Source organism: Rhinoraja longicauda, chromosome 5, assembly GCF_053455715.1.
Source record: "Rhinoraja longicauda isolate Sanriku21f chromosome 5, sRhiLon1.1, whole genome shotgun sequence".
In the NCBI taxonomy this organism is placed as follows: Eukaryota; Metazoa; Chordata; class Chondrichthyes; order Rajiformes; family Arhynchobatidae; genus Rhinoraja; species Rhinoraja longicauda.
Genome location: NC_135957.1, coordinates 23,797,532 through 23,824,825, shown reverse-complemented (window position 1 = coordinate 23,824,825; position 27,294 = coordinate 23,797,532). Strand labels below are relative to the sequence as shown.

Sequence of the window (27,294 nt, the reverse complement as noted above, 5' to 3'; positions counted from 1 at the left end):
GGATCACCCCAGATACGCTCCAGAGCAGACAGCGAAGACATTTTGAAGCGTGGTTTTGTGGCAAAGCAGAAACATGGCAGACCAACCACTCAAAACAGCAGCGGCTCTGTGGACATGACAAAAAAGGGGAAGTGGGAATAACTGCCAGACATTAGAAACCTGCCCAGTAGCGCAAGATTATGACAACTTCCAGATTTGTTGGGGTCACTGCAGAGACCATCCATACCCTTTTGCCTTGTCCATCCATGTTCATTGCCTGCATTTGACACATATACCTCTAAACATTTCCTATACATATACCTGTCCAAATATCATCTTAACTTGAAGACAGTCTTACTCCTGCAAGGTTATCTGCTCCCAGCCAGTGAAGCGGCAGAACATTTGCAGTAGGGTTCCCAGGGCTGGGAAGTAACAAGTTGGGTCAAACTCGGGGGGACAGCCTCAGAAGGAGGCCTATCAGCCGTGTTCAAACGCATTTAAGACAGAAGTTCACTTTATTCTGCGGGCCTTAGTTCCATTAACCAGAATGTCCTTACTAAAACAAAGGAAGTCAGTCTGCTCTGAAGTTTTCATTTGGCATCCTTCAGCATCTCCCAGGCTCTGTAGCTTCTTGCATGAAGGAGGATGGAGCTGAGTTGTAATCCACACAGTCCAGGGCATTAAGATGCTCCTCAGGGTTTTTCAGAGGTCCGACATGAACAACATGTATATACATGCAAGTGTTCAGGAGACTGGCAGGATGGATTTGACAGCTGCTATAGGGCTAGGCATCACTTGCTGGGTGGTTACATGGCATTTCCATGTGCCTGCGCCCCCCTACCCCACCCGAGTCACAGCGACTGTAGCTGGATCAAGAGCTGGGAGCACTGAGCTAACTCACTCACTCGGTTAGCAAGACCAGCTGGTGAGATCTCTTCCCATGCCTGCTCCCTCTCCCTCCACAGTGGTTCCGTCCATTTCTGACTTGCAAACAGTTTCAGGTTACAAAGGGTTCTTAGGAGCTAGCCAGTACCACCAGTATCTACATTAGGTGCTCCAACTGCTCCATCTGCTGGTTAAACTAGCAAATGTGCTGATGGGTGCAGACCCAAAACATCACCTATCCATGTTCTCCAGGGATGATGCCTGATCCGCTGAGTTACTCCAGCAATTTGTGTCTTTCCTTGGTAAATCGGTATTCACAGTTCCTTGTTTCTACACTAAACACGTGCTTAAATTCATTCCCACCTCATCCAACATATCCCAGCTTGCCCCGATGCAGAGCCCCCACTGATTTCTCCATTGGGTTAAGAGTAGAACAGTGGATCAGTGACGGCGACCCCAGGTGAGCATGGGGTTTGATGCAAGTGTCGAGAATTATCTGGACAGCAGCTCCAACCATTACTTGCATTTAACTCCAAGGAATAGCTTTACAAATCATGACCTCAGCTAAGTGAATAGCCTTACTTCCCAGCTTCCAGAAAGCCAGTGAAGATGTAGTGAAAAGTGAAGAAAGCCGAATCAGAAACAACTTGATGTCTCACTAAAGTGGACTGGCTAAATTAATTTGGAATGAAGTTTTTGTATCTTTCATGGCAATTTCCATGCTGTGCAAGCCCTCAAGGTTCTCCCTCCAACTTCAGGGAGCAGCACGCCAATTCACAGGGAAGCAGATAAATCCCCAGCTGTTCATCCTTAGACCTTACGGTTGAAACACTATTGAAAAATAGCACACACCTGCCTTTTCACCAAGTCTGAAGAAGAAAATCTCCAAAATTCTGGCACCACTTCTGTTCTACTGAACAAACAACTCATACGAGTGTTGACCATACTCTCTATGGCAGCACCATGCAGGAGGAAACAAACGGTTAATGCCTAATGAAAGGTGTTAAGTGGCCAAATATACACATAAGACACTTGCCAGGAGCATCACATCTCATTTTTTTTAAACTTCACACATACATGCTGTATATCACTTGTACATCAACACAGTGTTTATACATGCAGAATTTGAAAACCACAACGACAATCCAGAACATAAAACTTGGTCAAGTGGCTCAACTGCCCTATAATGAGGGTTCTGACCTGAAACATTTCTATCCATGTTTCAGAGATACTGCCTGTCCCACTGAATAACTCCAGCAATTTGTATTCTGCACAAGATTCCAGCATCTGCAGTTCCTTCTACACTACTCACCTCAACCCATTTTAGCAGGTTCCATATTCCCTGGCAAACCTTTTCCTGGATTTATGGTGATTCTTATTTGAATGGCTCAGGTTTGGATACAGCACAAGCAGAAATTGTTTGTCTATGTCCACACTATTGAATGTCTTCATAACCTACAGCTCTGGTAACAAATACAAATATTAAGCGCAACAAAAGTCACATGTTGACCACCATGGTATTTGGTCAGGGTTTGTGGATCAGCTAGTCTTTGCCCTTCCTTCAATCTCTGTTACTTGCAGGGTTTGAAGACACTACGAGGTTCAAATACACTAGGACTTTGAAAGAAAAAAACACAGCATTTTATTCTGATGGATCCTAAGCATTTTTTTTAATCAATGCAGCTTAATGAACATTGCAAGGATACTGGGACAGACATTGGAGATTTCATCCTCTTCAATGACATGGCTCACATGGCACTCTCTGACTGAAACAATTGACAATGCATCAAACCACCTGCAAATGAGAGAGGCAGAGAGAATGGTTAAAGCTATTACTCATTCCCAACAGGGGCACTTTTGTTTAAAAATACGCTGGCTTTCAAGAACATGGCACTTAAGCGCACATGGATTAGTGATATGTAGTTCATAAAGTACAAGCTAAAAAGGTGTGTAAAAAAGAACCCAAAATGTTTCAATATCTTAATTTCATGTCTGGTTCAAGATGAGCCGTGTTGAGTAGGCACACAATTATCAAGTCTAACTTTGGCTTTGTACATACACATGCTATCTTAAATGGGGACCATGGGTGCAGTGCCTCATGCTTCCAAATTACTGACCTGCATGACAGCATGACGGCAAATGTTTCCTGTAACACTTTCTGTAAAGTGATCGGACATTCCTAATGTCATATACTCTCAAAAGATCATGTTATAGATTTAGGGATGTAATAGAATTGTGGTTTGTGATTTGGGGAACTTTAATGTAAGACATTTACCTTCCATCTCTTTCTCGATCTGATATGTAGGGAATTCAGGGGATTCCGCAGACATACAAAGATTTCAGTGTTAACATCATAAAATTATTCACTTTGGACCTATACAAGGCAGTGCTAAAAGGCAGAGCAGAGCACTTTCTGCATGACCACAGACTAGTTTAAAATAAACTTTATAATCTGTGAACGTGGTATTATGGAACAGCATGAAACAAAAAATTGAGAGGCTAATGGGTGCTACATCACAGAGATTCCAAGGACTTAACAATAATAACTTAGTCATTATACTATAGCTAAACAAACCTCTGGTCAGACATAACCCCAAGTATTGTGAATAGCACAGATTTTACAAATTACACATTGGGCTTGGAGGCAGTACCACAAAGATTTTGTAGAATGATATGAGGAGCTCTAGAAAAACTAAATTCGCAAATACTAGGGCTGCATTCTCTGCATTTTATTAGGTTCAGGACTGACTAAATTGAACCCTCTTAGTTAATAAGGGGAAGAAAATGCAATAGGTAGCAATGAACTACTTTTTTTGTTGCTGATTGGGAAGTCCAAATCAGAACCAGGCCTTTCAGATGAGAACTTTGGTAACACTTCTATGCAGATCATAGTAAAGTTTTGGCTTTCACTTGCAAATGGCAATGATTAATTGCTCATTTTAAAGCAGCAATTGATGCATTTCTTGTTAACAAGACATTAGCGAAAAAGGCCAAATGCTGCTAAAAGGAATAAAGTCACAAATGAGCCATGATCTCATTAAATAAAAGAAGGGATTCAAGAGTAAATAGTTGTTAGCCATGAGTAATGGGTAAACACCAAGGATAAATTCCTGTTCCTAGTCAAGAGTTTTTATTTGTTTATTTGTCATGTGCAAAGGAACAATATTTTTACCTGCTGCAGCTTAATGTACACGTTAAATGCAACAATAAATATACAATAAATTATCAGCTATTCCAAGTAAACCAGGCCATGAAAGTCCAAAAACAAAAGTACAGAGATCAACCAAATTTACACTGTACACCTATCCATATATCAGGTCCTCTCAGTTTGAGGGCTCTTACGGATGAGTTTTAAAGGAGATTTGATCGTAAAGATTTTATTTTGCACAGAGAGTGGTGATATCTGGAAATCGCTGACAGAGGTGGTGATAAATTCAGATATATTCACTTTGTTTTTGGATTGATTTAAACAGGCACTTAAATGGGCAAGGCACAGAAGAACATGGACCCAATGCAGCCAAATGGCATCAATCTAGATGGGCAACAAGGTCAGCATGAAGGGCCAGTTTCAGTGCTGTACAACTGTACGACTCTAAACGTATTCTGTACATATGACAATAGCTATTAAAAAATCATGGCTTTATTTGTGCAAGTCCTGTGGGAAATTTAACATTGGTATTGCAAGTCTGGAACTCGCAAGTCCGCAACCCCCTTTCTCCTATTGACGCAATTGTTTTTATAACACAATTTTCTATAATGCAAGGTTTCTTAAGAATGCAATTATCTTGTTATAACAGAACTACCTGCTAGATAAAAAGACAAGTACATCTTAGAAATATGAACTAATGCCATAAACCTTGTTCTATATTTGTTACAATATATCACAGAATGGGAAGAGCAGAAGGTGTTGGAATAAGACAACAGCATTTTCAAAGAGCTTCCTCCTGCACCACGACTATCCTCTCAATACCTTTGTTTAACTTCTGCATCTCGGCTTCCCAAAAATTCGATGGGTTTCATGCACCAGCGGAGAGGATTGCCTCGGGAATCCTGTATTCCCTGATTTCCCTCCTGCCCGTAGCGGTCCTTCAATGCCAAGAGGAAATCAACTCCGAAGTTTGTTTTATGGGGACGAATGAACGATCCTCCTGTGGGATAACTAATGTTGAGATAAAGTTGGTTAGTGCAATAGTTACCTTTCTAAATTAGCTCTCGCTTACACCCCTCCTCCGATCCCTCCAAACAGTCAGGAAACTGTGGTGGTTTGGGATACTCTTGGTCTATGACAGCAAAATGGAAGGCAAAATTATGACGACTGGCTAATCTTTGGGAAAGAACTTTGATTTTACATGAATACAAAGGGAAAGATCTCAATATATTATCTATAGGTATGAAGTGCTTGAAGGGGAAGCAGGGACAGGGGCTGATGCAAACATAAATAATCCAGAGAATGCAAACTATGGTCTACATTAGAGGCTTTGACAAAGGAATTGTTTGAAGTCAACGGGAAATAAAAGTGATTGTGATACCGTCGGGATTGTAATTTCCATCTAAGTGCTTCAAATCTAATGCCCTTCCCTACACTGTGCCCACACATCCCACTTAATTAGCACACCTAAGAAAGTGCAATGTTGTTGACTGTTAGTTCTCAACAGTGTCAAATATTTGGGAAACTCGGAATAAGCTATAACATCAGGGTCACCAACAATGCTACACAGCAGAATCCATGTTTTTCTTTAAATAATATATTGCTAAAAATCGGTCCGATCCCGACTATGGGTGCTGTCTGTACGGAGTTTGTACGTTCTTCCTGTGACCACGAGGGTTTTCTACGAGATCTTCGGTTTCCTCCCACACTCCAAAGATGTACAGGTTTGTAGGTTAATTGACAGTGTATTTGTAAATTGAAATTTGTGTGTAGGGTAGTGTTAATATGCGGGGATCGTTGGTCGGTGTGGACTCGGTGGGCCGAAGGGCCTGTTTCCGCGGTGTATCTTTAAACTAAACTAAAACATGCACAAATGTTACTGGAAAACACATTGCTCACACTGAAGTACTTTATGTGGTGGTGCAGCAGGTAGAGCTTCTGCCTCACAGGGCCAGAGACCCCGGTTCGATCCTAACCTCGAGTGCCCCCTGTGTCGACCTTGCATATACTCTCTGTGACCATGTACGGTCATGTCATAAGTGATAGGAACAGAATTAGGCCATTCAGCCCCTCAAGTCCACTCTGCCATTCAATCATGGTTGATCCATCTGTCCCTCCTAATCTCATTCGCTTGCCTTCTCCCCATAACCCCTGACACATGGATTTCCTCCAGGTGCTTCAGTTTCCTCCCACATGCCAAAGATGTGCGGGTTTGTAGATTAATTGTCCTCTGTAAATTGCCGCTAGTGCGCAAGGAGTGGAGAGGAAAGTGGGATAACATCGAGCTGGTTTGAACAGTTGACGTGAGCTCAGTGGGAGGAAGGCTTGTTTCCATCTTTAAACTGAACTAAACATGGGTATAAAGTTAATCAGCACACATAACAACCTATCAACCAGTATCACAATTTGTATCAGTACCTTTCAGATGCAAGAGGAAACTGAAAGTTGTGCATGTCTGCCTCATTGCCAGCGAGGAAATGTTGAAAGCAAAATATTTTGTGAATGTACAGTGATATAGGACTGGCAGAGTCTGGCTTTCATTCACCTTACCATACTCTCGATGTTGGGGCATGGGAAGGAAGCAAAGTCAGCGGAAAACAGCAAGTGATATGTTTTAAACAACACACGTTGTTCCAGAGTACAAAAATTACACAAAGAAGAAATTTAATCACCTGCACTGGAAATAATGCACCCCTTCATGAGTTCCATTGTGCTTTCCTCGCTCGGGATTGTCCCATTCCACACCCAGCCAAATCTCTGGAAAACAACATTCATTTCAATGGCCACATTGATTTCACTCGAGATGCAGCTTCTGAGAAGCAACCAGTGGTGATTCTGCCATTACATCGCATACTGTTAAAACATAATTTCAAGCAATAGGCATAAGCCATCCGATACATTTTCTAAAATACCATTATCACTATCTTTATGGCAGCAGAAAAGTTAAATGAATATCACATACAAAAAGGAGAGTAGCTGGAAGAATTCAGTTGGTCAGGCAGCATCTGAAAAGTTTTGTTTCTAATTTGTTTTACAGATTAAGTGATTTCAATTTTCCAGAATTAATTTAGTTTAATTTACAGAGCAACAATCCAGTCCCATATTAAGAAAAGAAAGACTTCATGCCTACACCGTCTTTCATAACCTTTGGATGTTTCACAGCACATTACATCCAATTACGTACAATTGTAAAGGGCACAGCAGCTCATTTATCCATGGCAAGGTCCCACGAGTAGCAAGAATCATTTGTTGTTGGTTGAAAGTTAAATTGTGGCCAACACTTCAGGAACCTTCCTGCTTTTCCTCTCATGCCAATGTATCTTTTACATCCCCTGAGGCAGATGGGACCATAATTTAATGTCTTGTCCAAAGGTCGCTACATGCGACAATCCAACATTCCCTCAGAACTGCAGTTACTCTCAAGGTTATATGTTCAAGTTTCTAATCCAAGACTGCAACCCAAAATCTTCTGATCAGAGGCAAGGGTTTACGAAAGGAAAATCACATCTAACTAATCTACTGGTGTTCTTTGAGAATGTATACGAGTAGTACAGATAAGGGAGAAAATCAGTACAAGTGGTGAATCTTGGGTTAGAAAAATGAACAGGCGGATCTGGCCCAGTGAATTTCAGACTTGCAATAACAAAGACTTTTCAAAGAGTTTGAAAAATGTTTTGTTTAATGTGTTTATTTTTGTTACTGCGTGTTAAATGTGTAGAAGGCCGTAAGTAACCTTATTTAATAGAGAATTATTGTACGTGTTAATAGAAGCCATTGCTTTTTAATTTAAATGGCCACTTGTCATGAAACGGACAGACTGTGTTCTCGAGATAATGGTGTACGATTACTGCAGGAAGGTTACATCGAAACAATTCTTTTGGTCCCGAGATTGTTTTTATTGCAAGGCATCTTTTTTTACTGTTGCCTATTTCCAAAGTTACTTTTAAGTAGTCTTCTAGTTCCTGATCTAAATCATATCATAACCAAATCAGCCTGCGTAATACGAGTAGAGCTCCCTAATTCATCAATATCATTATATGCGATTCATGGTATGGAAACACATATTACAGCAAAAATACCTGTATTTAGCCGGTATTTAACCATCACGACAAGGATCAAGGAATATACCTGGTGCTGATGTGACCTTTCCCACAAAGCGCACAGTGCCATATTCATCCCGACAGGCGATGCGTTGCCCCACAGCATCGCTGGGCACACTGTCACTCTGCATCATCTTCGATGCTTCTCAGATGTCACAGCTCGTCCAAATCTATAGAGTTGTGCAAAACAAAAATCAGACCTTATGTACACGCATCCCATGGATTGTGTTGAGATAATTACCAGGTCACAATCCTGCACATCCTGCCTCCTTCCAAAGTCTACAGCTCCCTTCTGTAACACAAGGCACATGCAGGGACAAGGCTCATGCAGCTTCTTCAAACACTATCCCAGCAGTCTAGTCCAGTATTTTGAATAGTTAGATAAATAAATCCCAATAATGAAGAGCCAGTTACATTTGAATATGCCTTTACCCTTAAAGTCTGCACTTGAGAGAATTCAACTGTTCCTAATAGATTTCTTATATTCCTCAGAGTAGGACAGATGATTTATTGTTATGAGGGCACAAGAGTCGTCGTCATACAGCAAACACAGGTCCCTCAGCCCAACTCATCCATGCCGTCCAAGATGCCCACCTAAACTACTCTGATTTGCCTGCATTTGAGCGATATCCCTCTAGACCTTTCCTATTCACGTAGTTTTCGTTTAGAGATACAGCGCAGAAAGAGGCCCTTCATCCCACCGAGTCTGCACCGACCAGCGATCCACGCACAGTAACACTATCCTACGCACGCTAAGGACAATTTACAATTATACCAAGCCAATTAATCTACAAACCTGTATATCTTTGGAGCGTGCGAGGAAACCGGAGATCTCGGAGAAAACCCACGCTGTCACGTGGAGAACATACAAACTCGATACAGCACCCGTAGTCAGGATTGGCAGTGCTGGCTCGAAGGGCCGAATGGCCTACTCCTGCACCTACTTTCTAAACTGGGTCTCTGTCGCTATAAGGCAGCAGCTCTACCACTGCGCCACCGTGCTGTACTTGCCTCACATACTTGTCCAAATGTTCCTTAAATGTTATTTACAGTACTGTACCCGCCCCAACCACTTATTCTGGCACGACTGAAATGAGTTATTAGGAAATCGGGACAATATTTTTTTAGTGGCAGGAGAGACATTTAAGATTTTCTTTTAGTTTGCATAAGCCCCAGAGACACCTGGCATATATCCAGATCTCAGATCACGAGGACTGTTACAGACATCTCAGTCACTGAAATTTAATGATGTTCAATTATTACCTTGTAAACGTTTAGTTGCTGGTAATTAGAATCTGTGCCTCACAGGTGGAAGCAATTACAATAATTACTTTGACAGAAAAATAAGTCAGGTAATTAGTTGGATTCAAACCTTTCTAATTTTATAAATTGACTAAGTAAGGATAAAAGGGTGACCTCAGCAATGTATCAGATAGGCGCCCGTTGAAAACCTGTACCTTCCCTTCCTTGTGCACATGATAATAAACTCCATCTGACTCACTCACATAGACCCTCAAAAAACAAAGCAGAGCTGCAGTTGAATAAATCTTTTAAAACCTATCCTCTTGTTTTTCTTCACATTACATTGTAAAGTAACCAATCAAAAATTTCCAGAAGTCAATGAATATTATGTCATGAGCACAGTGGACTGATTGGTCCTGGTTCTGGAACATTAAATGCAAAGTGCTGAAGGAACTTAGCAGGTCAGGCAGCATCTGGAGAAAGGCCTCAAAATGTCATCTGTGAAAAAGGGTCCTGACCTGAAACATCACCTTTTCATGTTCTCCAGAGATGCTGCCTGAGCCGATGGGTTACTCCAGCACTTTGTGTCTTCTTTGTAAACCAGCATCTGCAGTTCCTTGTTGCTCCAAAATGTCGCCAAAATGTATATTAGCTAAGTACTGAAGAACTTACAATTTTAAGAGTGTAACAAAGTTAAGGAGCACTCATGCAATAAGTGGCCTAACACCTTCACAGTCATGCACAACAAAATTTAGTAGACTTTAGAGATACAGCGGGAGAAAATGGCCCTTCGGCCCACCGAGTCTGCACGGACCAGCGATCACCCATACACTAGCACGATCATACACACCAAGGACAATTTACGATTTACAGAAGCAAATTAACCCATAAACCTGTATGACTTTAATCTACAGATAGACTGGGCCAACCAAATTGGTAACAGTGTTGAGGAGGATTTCCTGGAATGTATACGGGATGGGTTTTTAAACCAATATGTAGAGGAACCGACTAGAGGACAGGCCATCCTAGACTGGGTATTGTGTAATGAGGAAGGATTAGTTAGCGATCTTGTTGTGCAAGGCCCCTTGAATAAAGGAGATTTTGAAGGTATGAGACGGGAATTGGCTGGGATAGACAGGCAAATTAGACTTAAAGGGTTGATGGTGGAGATGCAACGGCGAAGATTTAAAGACGGCAAGGATGAACTCCAGACATTGTTCATCCCTGTCTGGCAAAAAAAGAAAACTGGGAAGGCGGCTCAACATTAGCTGACGAGGGAAGCCAAAGATAGTGTTAAAGCCAAGGAAGAGGCAAATAAATTGGCCAGAAGCCGCAAACTAGATAACTGGGAGAAATTTAAAACTCAACGGAGATGGACAAAGGGATTACTTAAGTGGGGGAAAAAAGAGCATGAAAGAAAGCTTGCAGGACATATAAAAACTGACTGTAAACGTTTCTATAGGTATGTAAAAAGGAAAAGATTAGTGAAGACGAATGTAGGTCCCTTAGTCAGAGATAGGTGAATTTATAATGGGAAACACGGAAATGGCAGAACAGTTAAACGAGTACTTTGGTTCTGTCTTCACTGAGGAAGACACAAATAATCTTCCAGAAATACTAGGGGACCGAGGATCTAGTGGCAGGGAGGAACTGAAAGGAATCCACAATAGTCAGAAAATGGTGTTAGGTAAACTGTTGGGACTGAAGGCAGCTAAATTCTCAGGGCCTGATGGTCTGCATCCCATAATTATAATCAGTTATGTTTTAGGGTTTATGGGAAAACAGTTAAAGATGTAGGATTCTCAACATTTAGTTTAATATGGAAGAAGGGAACTGACCAGAGTAAATTGTCCCAAATGTGCAGGGAGTGGATGTGAAAGTGAGATAACATAGAACTAGCGTCAACAGTCTTGACCCGAAATGTTACCCATTCTTTCTCTCCAGAGATGCTGCCTGTCCCGCTGAGTTACTCCAGCATTTTGCGTCTTCCAGCATAAACAGTGGATTTGCGTGGACTCAGTGGGCCGAGGGGCTGTTTCCATGCTGTATTTTTCAATTAATCAAAGAAAAGCCATCAAGAAGAGATCAGAAACTTGCCAAGACCAACAATGTAAAAAGTTGAAACAAGGAACTGTAGTGAGTCTGGGTCAAAGGAATTTGATTGTTTTTAGCATTGTGCATTTGCAAGTGATACATTCTCAACTCTTCAATTATTTTGTCTCACACCTTCTTGTCTTTTCATCTCTGGTCTTTGTCTAATCATCTGCCCATCAAATAACCCACCTCACAAGTGTCAACCAGACCTTACCCTGCCCCTCCACTCTTCCAACTTTCATTCCCCTCACCCATCATGTTAGTGGAGGAAAAATGATTGGGTCCCTATTGGAAGAAACAAGAGGGCCTTCAGACCATCCTGGTGGGGGATGGTGGTGTAAATTTGGTTTGACATCCATGGTGAAGATTAGGCAATGGTGGAACTTAGAGAATGAAAGCTATTGAAGAGTTGAAGGGCATATGAGGTGTATTGGATTTAAGTGGGAATGGACTGGACAAGGGGGGAATTGGATGGAAACGAAGTATGTGGAAATGAGTTCAGTGGGACAGGAGCAGGCCGAGATGATGGGTCTGCTGGGACAGTCGTTTGCGGATTTTGGGGAGGGCAGTGCGGGGCGGGGGTACAATGAGGTTGGAGGCTATGGAGGAGAGGTCAACAGAGATGATGAGATCAGTAGCAGTTTGGGAGATGATGGCCTGGTGTTTGTCTATGGGGTCCTGGTCAAGGGGTAGGTACGAGGATGTGTCCAAGTGCTGGCACCTGGTCACAGCACGGTGAGGTCACCAATATATATTTGCTTGGTTTTTAACATCATGTACACTGCTGAGTTAAAGATTGTACAGCCACGCATCCAACAAACAAAGTTTAGGATGATTCAAGGCCAGACAGAGACCAAGATGCAAGTTCCACAGGATAAATGCTGCACGAGCGAGAAAACAAGAGCAGGAGCAGAATTCAACATCTGTCTGTTCTGTCATTTAATTAGATTACACCTGATCTGCATTTTAGCTTTATCTGCCAGGGTAACCACTAAAAGCCCTAGAGTCTCAATTTCAACAGTGCAACTAACCGCCCACACCCACTCCCCATGGTGGAATAAAAATCATGAGGGACAAGATTAATCTACAATTGGAAAGTGCAGTGTTTGATCTGAGATTGTCAGGACAATTTACTAACGAGAGAACCTGTCTTACTAATTTGACTAAACCTTTAGAAGAAATAAAATAATATATTGATGAGGCAGTGTAGTGTTATGGTCGACATAACATTTCAGCAGGCCCATGCGGAAGACTAGTCCAAATAATTGGAGCTCATGTGATCCAATGCAAAATTGACAATTGGGTCCAAATTTAGCTTGATCACAGGGAGCAGAGGATGGTGCTGAAGAGATGCTTTTGTGATTGGAAACCAGTGACGTACCAGGGCAATTATTTCTGGGATCCTTTCTGTTTGTCATTTGCATTGATGAATTGGATATGAATGCAGTAAGTACAATTGGCAATTAACACAAAAAATAGCACGGCTGATAGTGGAGAGGATAGATAGTCTTAGCTTCTGATTGATTCTGACCAGATTATAAAATGGGGGAACAAATGCAAACCGAATTTCATCCAGGTAATTGTACCTGACGTATTTTGGGGAAGTGCTCCGTGAATGGTGGATCTCAAGTGAGATTGAGGAATAAAGAAATGTTGGTGTTTCACCCATAAAATAAATCCTTGAAGATGAAGAGGCCTTCATTAGCCAGGACATAGACATGGAGAGCCAAAGAGCCTGTCTCTGCCCGACAGGCCTTTGCTTTGGAGAGAGTTGGAGCCTCCATCGCTAAATTGCCTTGTTCAGGTATTAAAATTTTGCCTCCTTGTGCTGAGACTCCTCGCCAGAGCCAGGAAACGGGTTGTCTCCCCTACTAACACACTAAACACTTTCACCAGATCACAACTGAAACAATGTTACTGGGTGAATAAAAGCCGACTCATGTCGCCCTCGCTGTGCAGCCCATCCAGAAACCTACCTTACCTTCTCGCCTCTCCTCTCCTCTCCTCACCCCGGGACAGTCAGGGACTTGCCCGTCACCATCTCCCCCCCCCCCCCCTGCCCGGGACCCTCCCGATCCCCCTCAGCCCCGGCCGCCCCTCCAGCCGCAGTCCTGAGCCGGGCCGGGCTGGGCCGCCAGCCCTGGCACCGCCCCCGAGGGCCGCGACCTCCACCCCAGCTGCCCGAGTCCCGCTGCCATGTCCAGATTGGTCGGCACCGGGAGCTCGCACGGAGATTCACTCACTCACCCGCCATCGCCTCCTGCCGCCCTCGGTCTCCAGGCAACGCGGCGGAACTGCCGCCCAAGCACCGCCGTTTCCCGCACGGACGGGTTTGGTGCAGCGACGGCGGCCGCTGGGGCTGACGGGCGCACCCTGGCGGCGGGAGGGACGCGGGGCAGTGAACCCGCGGGGCACAGCCGGTGAGGGACCGCCCGCTGCCACTGGGCGCCAGGTGAGGGACCGCCCGCTGCCCGCGGTCACAGGGCTTCAGGTGAGGGGGAAGGGGCGCCGCCGCGGGTCACACGTGAGCGGTGCGGGCTCCAGCTGCTGTCACCTGCTGGTTACAGATGAGGGGCTGCCTCCCCTGGGTCGCAGGTGAGGGGGCTGCCCACTCTCCCTGGTTGGTCTGGGTGTGATTTATTCACAGTCGTATACCTTGGAAACAGCTGCTTCAGCTCAGGGGTCTGAAGAAACGTCAGAAACATCGCCCGTCCTTTTTCTCCAGAGATGCTCCCTGACCTGTTGAGTTACTCCAGCATTTTGTTTCCATCTTCAACTCAATTCATCGTTGCAGAGCAAGCTGTTTGCTCGCGTTTGATCAATATCTCCCGAAATAGTTCCTGTTCGTGTACAAGTCCTTGGTTCACTGCTTGCATGCCTCCCAAACTCCAAGCCAACGCTACCTCTTTTCCAGCATTCTCCCCCCTGAAGAAGACCCCCGATCCGAAACGTTGTCTGTCTATCTACAGATGCTGCCTAAACCGCCGAGTTCCTCCAGCTCTTTGTGATTTGGTCAAATTTCCAGCACCTGCCGTCCTGTTATGCTCCATGTCATGCTTCAGATCCCTGCACAAGAGGAGATAGTTTCTCTGTCATATCGCATTGGATCTGTTTATCTTCATGTATTAAAAAAATGATTTGTATTTTGCTGCAATGGCCAACCAAAGATAATATACAAACAAAGATGCCTTATCCCATCTTGTACCACGTTTTTATATTGTATTTCTAACGATTGAATTGATGGGTTTTTAAGAAGTAATTAATGGGTGTTTAAAATGATCAGAATATCTCATAGACTTGGGTGAGAAAATGTGTCAGTCTCGGGTGCCTGGAGCGTTAACTGCTCCTCCACCCACAAGGACACAACATGCTGGAGTAATGCGGCAGATAAGGCAGCATCTCCGGAGAACATGGATAGGCGACGTTTCACTTATCCATGTTCTCCAGAGATGCTGCCTGACTCACTGAGTTACTCCAGCACATCGTCTTTTTGTGTAACTATTGTGTAAGAGTGTTTGTTTCTGCATGTTGACTCCTCCACACATATGTTGTTCACTTGCTAAATTTTATTTTCTACAGTTCCTGTTATCGACTGCTTCAATTGCTAAAACGAGTTTGAAATTTCAGCTGCCTCCTGCTTTTCCTGCCTTCCCGTTCGTTCCATTTAACGGACTCTTAGTTCCGTTTGCTATTTCTGGGCATTTAGTGTCTGGAATCACTACCCCTTTACCGCCCTCCCCCTCTTCTCCCGCTAACCTCAGCTGTCTGCTACTATCATGTTTAAAATAAAAACTGCAGGTGCTTGTTTACAGAAAAAGACAAAATGCTGGAGTAACTCAGCGGGTTAGATAGCATCTCTGGAGAGAAGGAATGGGTGACGTTTCAGGTCGAGACCCTTCAGACTGATGTCGGGGGAATGGGAGGTACTTAGATAAGGAGGTGTATAGCTAAAGGAAGTGTAGGTGTGAAAACAGGACAAAGGGAATGGAGATCAAGGACAATGTAGAATAGAGTCAGAGAGCAGGAGGAATCACAGAGGGGGAGCAGTGAGAGAGGTTGCTGCTGAATTCTCGTCGGAGAACTTCAAAGTAACACAGAAAATAGGTGCAGGATTAGGCCATTCGAGCCAGCACCGCCATTCAATATGATCATGGCTGATCATCCAAAATCAGTACCCCGTACCAGCTTTTTCCTCATACCCCATGATTCCCTTAGCCCTAAGAACTAAATCTAACTCTCTCTTGAAAACATCCAGTGAATTGGCCTCCACTGCCTTCTGTGGCAGAGAATTCCACAGATTTTGAAACTCTCTGGGTGAAAAAGTTTTTCCTCATCTCAGTCCTAAATGGCCTACCCCTTATTCTTAAACTGGGACCCCTGGTTCTGGACTCCTCCAACATCGGGAACATTTTTCCCGCATCTACCCTGTCCAATCCTCTAAGAATTTTATATGTTTCTATAAGATCCCCTCTTATCCTTCTAAATTCCAGCGAATACAAGTCCAGTCGACCCATTCTTTCATCATACGTGAGTCCCGCCATCCTGGGAATTAACCTGGTGAACCAACGTTGCACTCCCTCAATAGCAATAATGTCCTTCCTCAAATTAGGAGACCAAAATTGCACACAATCAACCAGGTGTGGTCTCACCAGGGCCTTGTACAACTGCAGTATGACCCCTTTGCTCCTAAACTAAAATCCTCAAGTAGACATACCTTGAGTAGATTTCGCAGTGGAGCAGACAAAATGTGTAGGAAATAACTGCAGATGCTGGTTTAAATCGAAGATAGGCACACAATGCTGGAGTAACTCAGCAGGACAGGCAGCATCTCTGGAGAGAAGGAATTTATTAGCTTAATGGGCTGGGAGGGTTGCATGGCCTTTAAGTGTAAGTTCGGTTTCCCCTGTTCAGTTTCTGTCCACTCTGTAATACTAAATTCATCCAGCAGGTGACAGTAAGTCAATACTCAGCCTTGTCTCGAAGAACAGAATCAAATAGTAACTAAGTACATAAAAATTGCAAGTAATGAAAGCATTATTGAAATACTGCACAAATACTGTCCACTTTTTTTTGTGACTGCTTTGGTATTGAACCAAAACATATTTTTATGCAATTGATTGCACACACATACATGAACCCACATCTCCTCTGGAATCTGTGAAGGGCTCCGACCCGAAACGTCGCTTATCCACACCCTCCATAGATGCTGCCTGACCCGCTGAGTTCCTCCAGCACTTTGTGTTTTGCTCAAGATTCCAGCATCTGCAGTTCTTTGCATCTCATCGGGAATTCTTTGAGGGACGAGAGTCCCCGGGACAAAGATCACAAGAGGACCCGTGCCTGGCAGCTTGTGAACAGCAAGATTTACTGGCTGCACCCTCTCGGACAGCTACCCATGTTGCCACATCGTGGGGAGAGAACAAAGAGCAAAGATACGAGATGCTGAAGAGTAATGCATTGGCGGAACAAGCATGGACAGAAAAGAATGGGAGACAGAGAGGAGTCGGCATATCGAGGGGAACCACCAGGTTCATACGTGGAAATACATCCCGTGTACACCACACTGGCTCTACCCGAGTCACCTCTCTGTAGCCTGTTCCTCCCGCATGTGAGTGATGTTTCCCCTTAAATACATCTTTTACTCGCTCTTAATCTTTTTTTTTTGTGGTGGCGATTTCCACATGCTGAGAAATTAGATTTCTGCAACGTGATTGATGAGCGACCGGCTTCGATAGTTTGCGGCTACGTGAGAAGAGTAGGAAAAAAATCATTTGAGTCCAAGGGATTCAATTAGCCCAGGACAGATTTATTTCTCCATTCTGCCTTTTTCTCGGACATGCCACGCCAGATATATCAATCGAAGTCTTGAAACGCCACTGGCTCCCAGAATCCTGCAGAATGCAGTGGTGTTATTTTTTCTTATTAAGCGACCTTGCGCGTACACACTGAACAAGGGAAGTCGCACTACGGCCGTGAATAGCTAGCTCCCTGGGACACAATCATTGCCTGGAACTCTGTGGCTTAACCATATCGGGTTAAGGTGGTTTCCAGGGCTATGCTGCCTGGACAGGAGAGAACGGGGCAGCAGAGCGACGCAGAAGACAAAGAGAAAGGAATAAAGCTACGAAGAGCAAGGCTTTGGTGGAATAGGCAAAGAGCAGAAAGGAAGTAGACAGCAGATATTGATCTACAAAAAAAAGACAGCGTACTGGAGGAGTAAATCAGCGGTTTAGGCAGCATCTCTGGAGTTGCTGCCTGACACCAGCACTTTGTAACAGAAAGTGAGAGGTCGCCCCATTACAGAAAGGACGTAGAAGTGTTGCCCTAGCACCAACGACCTTGCTGTCAGCTTGGAGTTTGCTTGTTCTCCCCACGACCTTGTGGATTTTCTGTTGCATCTTGAATTGAAAGGTATTGCATGGAAACCTGGGGTAACAAAATGACCAGACTGGATAAATAAAAATCGCAATCACACAACTACACACCCTCACTCTTTACAAGGGTCGATTAATGTTGAGTGTGCACATGAAGGTGTGTGCGAAGACATGTCATTGGTGGCAGGCACCCTGATCAACTGTTATCCTACACACACCCATGGATCCAAGCCATAGAGAAAGGGAGTTGGGGGCGGGTGTGGGGATGAGATTCCTTTAAGACAATTACAATACAATATATTTTATTGTCATTGTACAAGTACAACGAGATTGAGAATGTCACTGAATGTTACTGGAAGTTAATTCATTAAATACCAAACACTCAAGAGCCTAGCTTGAGAGGGGCAAAGTTTAAAGGAAATGTGCAGGGAAAATGTTTTTTTTTATTTTTTACACACACAGAAATTGGTGGGTGCCTGAAGTGTGCTGCCAAGGGTGGTGGTGGAGGCAGATACAACAGTGGTATTTAAGTGACTTTTGGGTAGGTACATGGATATGCAGGGAATGGAGGGATATGGATTATGTGCAGGCAGAAAAGAGTTGGTCTTGGCATCATGCCCAACACAGACATTGTCAGCCAAAGGGCCTGTACCTCGGCTGTACTGTTCTATTAAATACACCAAAGCACACCTGCTAAATGAGAACTTGGCCTGGGAGCTTTGCTATGAATAGTTGACAGGTGATACATGACCTTTGACAAAAACTACTCCAGGTTTGACAGAAGCACAATACCCATTTGTCAAAAAAATGTAGGGAAGACATTATATGTATTACATTCAATACATTGAATTTATTGGACTGAGGCTGCTTCTACACAGTGAAGCTATTTCAGATTGCATATAAAGTTGTCATAATTGAGAATGAACAATCCTCTTGTACTTGACCGGACTGATGGCTTTAGCAAAGTGCGAAGCAGAAGTGGAAATCTCATCAGGTTTAGCTTGACCATTACAAACAGAAAATGAATCCAGAATCTTTACTGCATTCAGAACACTCACTCACCATACCTTGGCTGGATGTTACACTAAAATCTACCCCAAAGGAAAAAGACAATTAACGTACAGTAAATCCTATGTGCGGAGGGGCAACACATACTGGGCATACAACACATACTAGACACAACACATACACATATTGGGAGGAAAGAGATAAGGAGAAGAATCAACAACAACATGATCACCATGAATGGCGGTGCTGGCTTGAAGGGCCGAATGGCCTCCCCCTGCACCTATTTTCTATGTTTCTATGTTAACAAAAAATGAGTAATCCATTGCGGGAGGGGCAATGCTGACCGAATATGCATCGTGAGAGCAGTTACCGTGAGGAAGTGCTGCTATGTTGGAGTCACAGTGCTGAGGGAATACTCACCAGGACACCGTATTCCTGGACACTAAACTCTTAATCTGTGGGGTACTACCAGAATGTTCGGGTAAAAGTATTCTAATTTTCATTCATCTTTTTACTTAAATTGTCTACAGTAGGGGATGACAGAGAAACTGGAAAAGTTTTAGATGGGCTCAAATTGAAAAGATTGGACACCTGTCCAGAGTTACTGGATGAAATTTGCCTGAGAAGGCACCAGAAACAATTTGGTATCATGACAGATGTAAGAGAAGGGTAAATTAATGTGCATCAGAAAGATGGGTAGAATAGGCTTCATCTTACAACAGGTTGAGCGAATGAAGTGCTTTACCAGCTAGTAGGGAGCAGGTCAAATCAAAAGGAGTAAGTCATTTCAAAAAATTGATCCTGCAAAGTTGTGGAGTGACTCGAGTATATTTGCAATCGAACTCAATGCGTGAACTCCTCTTGAGGAAAGCACTACCGCAGGTTCATCACCATCAAGTTAACAGTGTAAAGACCACGTGGAAAAGAGGATCTTTCCACATTTAAGATAGACTTTAGTAGTTCTGTGGATTGTTCCAGCAGGGCCAAAGTGAGTTTACCAGCAGTCACACTCAATCCAATGTGACTTTACAATCTATTATTTTGTTCATGAGCCAAACATATTATGTACAATCATATGGAAATGCCTGGATTCCATTCCAGAGATGTTTTTAAGCAAATTTCTCTTTAAACCTGAAACAATTTTCTGTAGCTACACATATTGATCGTTCTACTTTCAATTCATTGAATATTCACCCTAACTAATTGAATAAATAATGCACCCAGTCATTAATGAATAACATGAACCATTTAATTGCCAGCTTGAAAAATGTATGAAAGAAGGTTCATTGAGTTAGGTTATTCGCAATCTAGGGATCTCATGCACAACTCAAACGGAATGCACCTTATTAGAACCACCACAGATAATGAGATGCTATAATACTGGAATCAAGGTTCACACACTGGTTGAATAATGTAGTTGATTTTATTGTTTGTTTTACATAATTGTAAAAAATCCCATTGTGCAAATCCCATCAATTCCAAGGAGTGTTGAAGTCCCTTCAGCAGTGGTACATTATTGATAGAACACTCATTTGTTTCCTGACCTCACTGATTCGTAGTCTCCCTAAAAAGAGCCGAGAAAGGCTATTTTCTTTAGAAAAAGTGTTGCATTGTGCAAGATCTTGACATGATAAAGATCTGGAGGTATTTGCTGAACTCCATACAATGTCAATCTGCTGTGGCATTCAGTGCACAGAAATCCAATAAGATTCCCATCTTAGAGGCATTGGTTGGTGTTTATCTACGAGTTCTGACCAAAAGAAAGATCTGTAATCAAACATGATGGATATGAACAGATTGAATTGAAGGGCAAGTGGAGGGCAAGGGGGACCAAAAAAACCCAGATCAGGATTGTCAATGAGCCCAAAAGCTTTACATAGTGCAAACTAGGCAGAACATAGCTCGGTTCATGTTTGACCAAAAATTGTGACTATTAGGCCGAATGCAATTCATATTTTGGTAGTGTGGTATTCAAATGACATTTACCTTAATATCCTTACCAGAAGCAAATCAATCCTGAGAACCAATTGTATCCCCATAACAAATCATTAGAAGACAAACAATTATGAATGGCTTTTTAACTGTTTACTGATGTCATTCCTGAATAGCCTAGATCTAACCTGATGATCTTCCATTAATCTCAACTCCAGCCCCAATCCAATAACGTTTTTGGAAATAAAATATTTGTGTCATGCTCCGTTAATTTACCTGAATGGGATTACTCATGTTTGTTCTGCTTATGGATATTTCTACAATGGGCCAGAAGACCTAGGTGGTCCTTCATTTTAAGAGCTTGACTCCATTGCCACCCACACAATTATTCCAGTTTCAAGGTAGATTTGATAACAGTCCTTGGGGGATGTCTCACTTGCATTTAAGATCCCAACTAAATAGAAGTAATGTTGGCCAGAAAGTATGAGTAGCAGAGTGAATTAAATTTGAAAACTGTCGTTTTTATATAGAGGTTTTACAATATCAGAATGGTGCACAAGATCAATAAACATTTGTCTGAAATTGGCTGAGGCAAACTGAATGTTGCCAATGGCTATGAGCAAACAAAAGGCGAGAGATCATAACCATATCATAAGGGATTGCAAATCCCAAATGACCAGAGTGCTTACAAGGACAATTTTCAAGTTCACCAACCCCCCCTCCCTCCCTCCCCACTAAGAGAACAAAATGACTGAGTTGAATAAGAACAGTGCAAAAATGCTAAGGCACACAGCACGGGGACATTTAACCTGCAAATAACTTAACACTACTTGCACATCAGACATTGTGGTTACACTAGCATTCTAAAATGTAAGACAGCTGGAAAATCATTTAGTTAATCATTAATAACTTGCTGCCATGAAAAATATTTGACAAAATACCCAAATCAAAACTCACTATGAAGAGTCCTGACCTAAAACATCATCTATCCATGTTCTCCAGAGATGCTGCCTGACCCGCTAAAGTTACTCCAGCACTATCCTTTCATGTAAACCACCATCTGCAGGTCTTTTGTTTCTACACTTTGAAGTTGGTGTCCTTAAAATCTTTGGCTAACAGTTTTCTTGCCTTCAACCCCCCCCCCCCCCCTCCCCCCCCAAAATACATTTTTGTTCAAAGTCAAACTTTTAAAATATCCTAGAAGTACGTTTAATGGAAAAAAGCACCCCCCTACATAATTTTTAGCGATAAACTTTCCTTGTCCGGCTCTGAAAGCAAGCTGCCAGGCCTTTTTCTCTACACACGTTCACTAACAATGAACCAGAGTTTTTTTTTTTTAAACTGAAAAGGCCCAAATGTTTATCACTTGGAGACTGATCTGCATAAAAATGTAAAAGCAATCTTGACCGTGGCCTTATAAAGTACCCAATTTATTTTTAAAATGCTTGACATATGGGGTTTTATGTACTAGCACTAGCATTTGCAGGTTTATATTTTATACATTATCCCTGGGAGAAAATGTGCATGTTTTTAGCAAACTGCAATTGAACATCATTTGCTCCCACAGTACAAGCAGTGAGCAATCTGCAAGATATCATTCTTATCTACTGAAATTGCCCTAGCAGTCCCAGTGCACAAGAAATTACATATGGCAGATCTGCAAGCTTCGAATCCCAAAAAATATCAGTGATAGTCTCCCCCATTAAAAGATCTCATGCAAGATCCCAGTCTTTGTTCAACCTTCTTCCAACTTTTCTCAATACTTGTATGACAAGTATGAGAACAATGCCTTTTGGGCATTCTTGGGATCACTGGCAATAGCGTCTCAATCACATTTCCAGGTCTTGCTGCAGGTTGGAGAAGAGGTTAAACTAGCAGCTTAAGACTGCAAAATTCAGTCATTGAAAGAATGGACCACATGTCTAGTCATGGATAAAATCCTGGCAATATGCTGGAACCTAATTATCACCATACTAAAAGTAGTGTTCCATCACAGCCAATACTCTTTTGCAGGGCAAGGATATTACAGAATAAATATCCTAACACAAACACAAGTGCATGTTTAAATCCATTGCACACGATTGGAGGTGTTGGGGGAGAAAAGGTTCAGAACAATTGGGTGAGCTCAAAAGACTGGAGAGGGTGCTCATGAATAAAGGAACTGCATGAAAGTGTGCTTACATGCACAGAAGGAATTAAGCGAGCAAAGGAAAAAAGGGAAAGTTCTTTCAACTCTCTTTATACATTTGGCCAAGTGTTTCTATTAGTGCTATTAATTGTGGATTGCCTCCAAGCTTGTCAATAATTTTGTACGCTTCTGCTTCCAACTCCAGGAGAGTCTGCTTTGTGTAATCAAAAGAACCAACCTTTTGAAGATAATTCACACAGTACTTCTTTACATCTATATTTTCAGTTCTTTGGCGCAAAATATTCTGCACCTGAGTACTTTCTGGATGTGACCTGATAGCATGAATAAGAGGGAATGAAAACTTGCCCTCTGTTAAATCTTCACAAAACCCCTTGTTATCGTTGTATTCCTTACTAAACAGGTTTGCATAATCATCCCGGATTTGGAATAAGAGTCCTAATTTGTCAAGGAGAGGCTTTAAATCCAATCTCTTGTCAGAGAACAATTGCATGAGCCCGACAGCCAAGCCAAAGAGGCCTCCAGTCTTCTGCAGCACCATTGCCGTGTAATCTTCTATGGTGGGGCAGGTGTAGGTATCCCTCCAATGGATATCCAGGCCCTGCCCACGATGCAGCTCCAGCAACTGCTGGGTGAAGAGTTTAGTTGCTTCTGAATGGTCAAGGGTCAGCACCTTCTCCAGGCTCAAGAAGTAGACATAGTTGGCAGAGTTTATGACGGATGGAATGCCATAGATGCTGTGTGCCACAGGAAAGCCACGGCGCAGCTTCGAATTGTCCTCAATATCATCAATCAGCAAGCTGGCACTGTGCAACATTTCTGTAACTTCTATGATAATCTGGAATAAAAAGCAAAAAATGTATATTCCCAAGTTTAAGTTGGTTCTGAAGAACAAAAATCACATATGAACATTATTCCCTTCTAGATCTGACTGAATAAAAAAACATTAAACAGTAGACAGACACTGAAGGAGGGTCTCGACCCAAAACGTCACCTATTCCTTTTCTCCAGAGACGCTGCCTGACCCGCTGTTATTCCAGCTTTTTGTGTCTGTCCTTGGTTGAAACTGCATCTGTAGTTCCTCCCTACAGTACTGTTTACAATACTTCCTCTTGAAACCCATCCCCATCTCAACTTCTCACCAGTGGAAGGGGCCACACAGCAGCTCAACTAATGCATAATCATCACGGATTTGGAATAAGAGTCCTAATTTGTCAAGAAGAGGTTTTAAATCCAATCTCTTGTCTCTAGCCCATTAGTTGAGCTGCCCGTTAAATCTGACACCTGACCCCCAAACCAATCTATAATTGCCACATCATTTCCCAATCCTTTCTTCCCAAATCTCTTCAGTTTCTTCCACATATAGCCCCGTTCAATTCATTTCTAACTCCACCCAAACTAACCACACCATAATCTTCCCATGCTAGTCAGTGAATATTTGCTCAATTTTTCAAGAACCGCCAAGTAGATAAAAGTCTATTTGGCAAATACCGTATAATCAAACTGATTCCTTTTCCAAGTTCACAAGGTCATAAGCAATGAGTAGAAGATTTAGGCCATTCGGCCCATCAAGTTTAATCTGCCATTTAATCATGGCTGATCTATCTCACCCTCCTAATCCCATTCTCCTGCCTTCTCCCCATTACCTCGGACACCTGTACTAAGTTCTTAAACCATACATATTTTCTGGTTCATTCAGTCATCAGGGAAATGTGTTAACTGGTTGTGTGCTGATGATACCCTACTCTAGCGGTGAAGATATTTCCACTGTGTTGTCAGACTGCTTGGATGGGCTGGAACTTCTCCCAGTTAAACATATGGGTAGAACAAAGCAGTCATCTTCAGCCCCACTACATCCATAGTAATGCACCCAAATCCACTGTTTGAGGCCGATTACTGTGACTTGGTATCCCACACATCAGCTCCGAACTACATCAGTGTCATCTGCAATCCACGAAGCTCATCTACCAAACAACTGTGCTTTTGTTATTTTCAGAGTACTATTTCAAGTGAATTTGTCATCCATCTTAAACTCAGACATCCAAAATTTTGCTTCCTGTGTCCCATTTCATCACAGCACTCTCCATTCATCCTCACTTGCATTTGTTTCCAATACCAACAGTTTAAAATTCTCATCTACGGTACAACTCTTGCAATGGTTGTAAAGAAATACTTGTGGTTTGGCATCTGGCTCACCTCGTGTTTTCAATGCTCCTTTAAATTCAATGGGCTTGCTGGAAAATGATATTACTTTGTGTTGAGTATTAATACAAGTAAAATCCAATAATGTGTAAATCTGCCAGTCTGGCACAGTCTTAACGGCCGGCGCTGGATTAGAATTTTATTATACAATTCCACTACCTCATTCTTCACAAATGTCAAAAACCACATCGCCCCACCAAGACCATGCCTTCAGCATTTTCTGCCAAAGACGATTCTTTCCTCCTCGATCTTGCCAAGTTACTAAGGATCAAAACTTTATGACTTTCCAAAGGATTTTCTGGAATCTATGATAGATTGAATGTCAGATTTGAAACCTTCCATAGTATTGCACCCAAGCAAGGATCAGGAGTGGGAGAAAACACTAAAGACTTCTGTCTCTCCTGTCACTAGCTCATTGCTATCCACTCAAAGCTCAGTGGCTCTGCCAAAGTCAGTGAGGTCTAAGAAATAGCATTGCAATGGTGTTGAAGTATCCAGTCCTTTTCTCAACATTAGGGCAATCTACACAATTCCAAATGCTGGTGCAGCAGAAGAGATTGTCTCTGATCAACAAATTCACTCACTTCCCTTTAGTTCCAGCATAGAATTAGCATTTTCTCAGTGAGTATACAAATTGAAAATAAAACAGTACCATGGCACACAAAACACATCTATTCAAAATATTCATTTTGAGCAGTTTAGTCAAGCTTCCTAAATGATCAAAAAAGTTATGTACCCATCCCCAGGTTAGAGTGCAGTGAATGAAAACTTGATATAAATATCAACCCTAATGAGCTCTTTTATTCCTAGTTATTCTAATAATCTGAGCTACAAAAAGAATTCCTTTTACACTAATCATTAATCAAGACCACATCCCCAAAAATCAAATAAATGGCAGAAAAAACAAAAACATTCCAATTTCAGTCCAATGTTTTTCACAGCCCAATACATAGAAACATAGAAAATAGGTGCAGGAGTAGGCCATTCGGCCCTTCAAGCCAGCACCGCCATTCAATATGATCATGGCTGATCGTCCAAAATCAGTACCCCATTCCGGCTTTTTTCTCATATCCCTTTATCCCCTTAGCCCCAAGAGCTAAATCTAACTCTCTCTTGAACACATCCAGCGAATCGGCCTCCGCTGCCTTCTGTGGCAGAGAATTCCACAGATTCACAACTCTCTGGGTTAAAAAGTTTTTCCTCATCTCAGTCCTAAATAGCCTACCCCTTATTCTTAAACTGTGACCCCTGGTTCTGGACCCCCAACATCAGGAACATTTTTCCTGCATCTACCCTGTCCAATCCTCCTAGAATTTTATATGTTTCTAAAAGATCCCCTCTCATCCTTCTAAATTCCAGCGAATACAAGCCCAGTCAACCCATTCTTTCATCATACGTCAGTCGCGCCATCCCGTGAATTAACCTGGTGAACCTACCCCGCACTCCCTCAATAGCAATAATGTCCTTCCTTAAATTCGGAGACCAAAATTGCACAGGTGCAGCCTCACCTGGGCCCTGTACAACTGCAGTAGGACCTCCTGATGCTCCTAAACTCAAATCCTCTTGCAATGAATGCCAACATGTCATTGGCTTTCTTCACTGCCTGCTGCACCTGCATGCTCACTTTCAGTGATTGATGTACAAGCACACCCAGGTCTCGTTGCACCTCCCCTTCTCCTAATCTGACACCATTCAGATAATCTGCCTTCCAGTTCTTGCCACCAAAGTGGATAACCTCACATTTATCCACATTATACTGCATCTGCCATGCTTCTCCCACTCGCCCAACCTATCCAAGTCACCCTGCAGCCTCATACAATCCTCCTCGCAGCTCACACTGCCATCCAGTTTTGTGTCATCCACAAATTTAGAGACGTTACATTTAATTCCCTCATCTAAATCGTTAACCACACAACCACTTATGATCTTCCTACTTAAATATCAAATGACAGCTCTGCACAAAAGAGCTATTATTAGCAATGCATTACTTCATGCACTTGTATCCCTCATTTAAGAAATTCTGTGCACCAAAACAAATGCTAATCTTATTATGTTGAAACTGCAGTCATGACCTAATACGCTTAAAGCAATCAAGCATTCAGTAAAGATGCATTACCCCATGGACAAGAATTGTGTACATTTCACCAGAACTCTTAATGTCCAACTACTTTAGTGCAACATTTG

General features: G+C 42.6%; 2 protein-coding genes across 6 annotated transcripts in view; both read right to left on the bottom strand.

The window, feature by feature from the left end:
- The window catches only part of tbce (tubulin folding cofactor E), a 35,470-nt gene extending 21,645 nt beyond the window's left edge, over window positions 1–13,825 (bottom strand). Inside the window, exons 1-7 of one of the 4 annotated variants that reach the window (XM_078399112.1) lie at window positions 13,696–13,809; window positions 11,282–11,397; window positions 9,873–10,013; window positions 8,141–8,282; window positions 6,685–6,769; window positions 4,835–5,023; window positions 2,571–2,659 (exon numbers count right to left, since the gene is read on the bottom strand). In XM_078399112.1, the coding sequence (XP_078255238.1) occupies window positions 2,571–2,659; window positions 4,835–5,023; window positions 6,685–6,769; window positions 8,141–8,246 (469 nt within the window). In that variant the 5' untranslated portion in view covers window positions 8,247–8,282; window positions 9,873–10,013; window positions 11,282–11,397; window positions 13,696–13,809. Of the gene's footprint in view, window positions 1–2,570; window positions 2,660–4,834; window positions 5,024–6,684; window positions 6,770–8,140; window positions 8,283–8,908; window positions 9,144–9,872; window positions 10,014–11,281; window positions 11,398–13,695 lie in introns of those variants that run through there. The other 3 variants (XM_078399113.1, XM_078399111.1, XM_078399114.1) reach the window with 3 other exon arrangements.
- An 8,098-nt stretch (window positions 13,826–21,923) lies between these two features.
- ggps1 (geranylgeranyl diphosphate synthase 1) overlaps window positions 21,924–27,294 on the bottom strand; it is a 60,021-nt gene continuing 54,650 nt past the window's right edge. For both annotated transcript variants that reach the window (XM_078399115.1, XM_078399116.1), the window contains one exon: window positions 21,924–23,746. In XM_078399115.1, coding sequence (XP_078255241.1) covers window positions 22,991–23,746 — 756 coding nt within the window. In that variant the 3' untranslated portion in view covers window positions 21,924–22,990. The remainder of the gene's footprint in view (window positions 23,747–27,294) is intronic.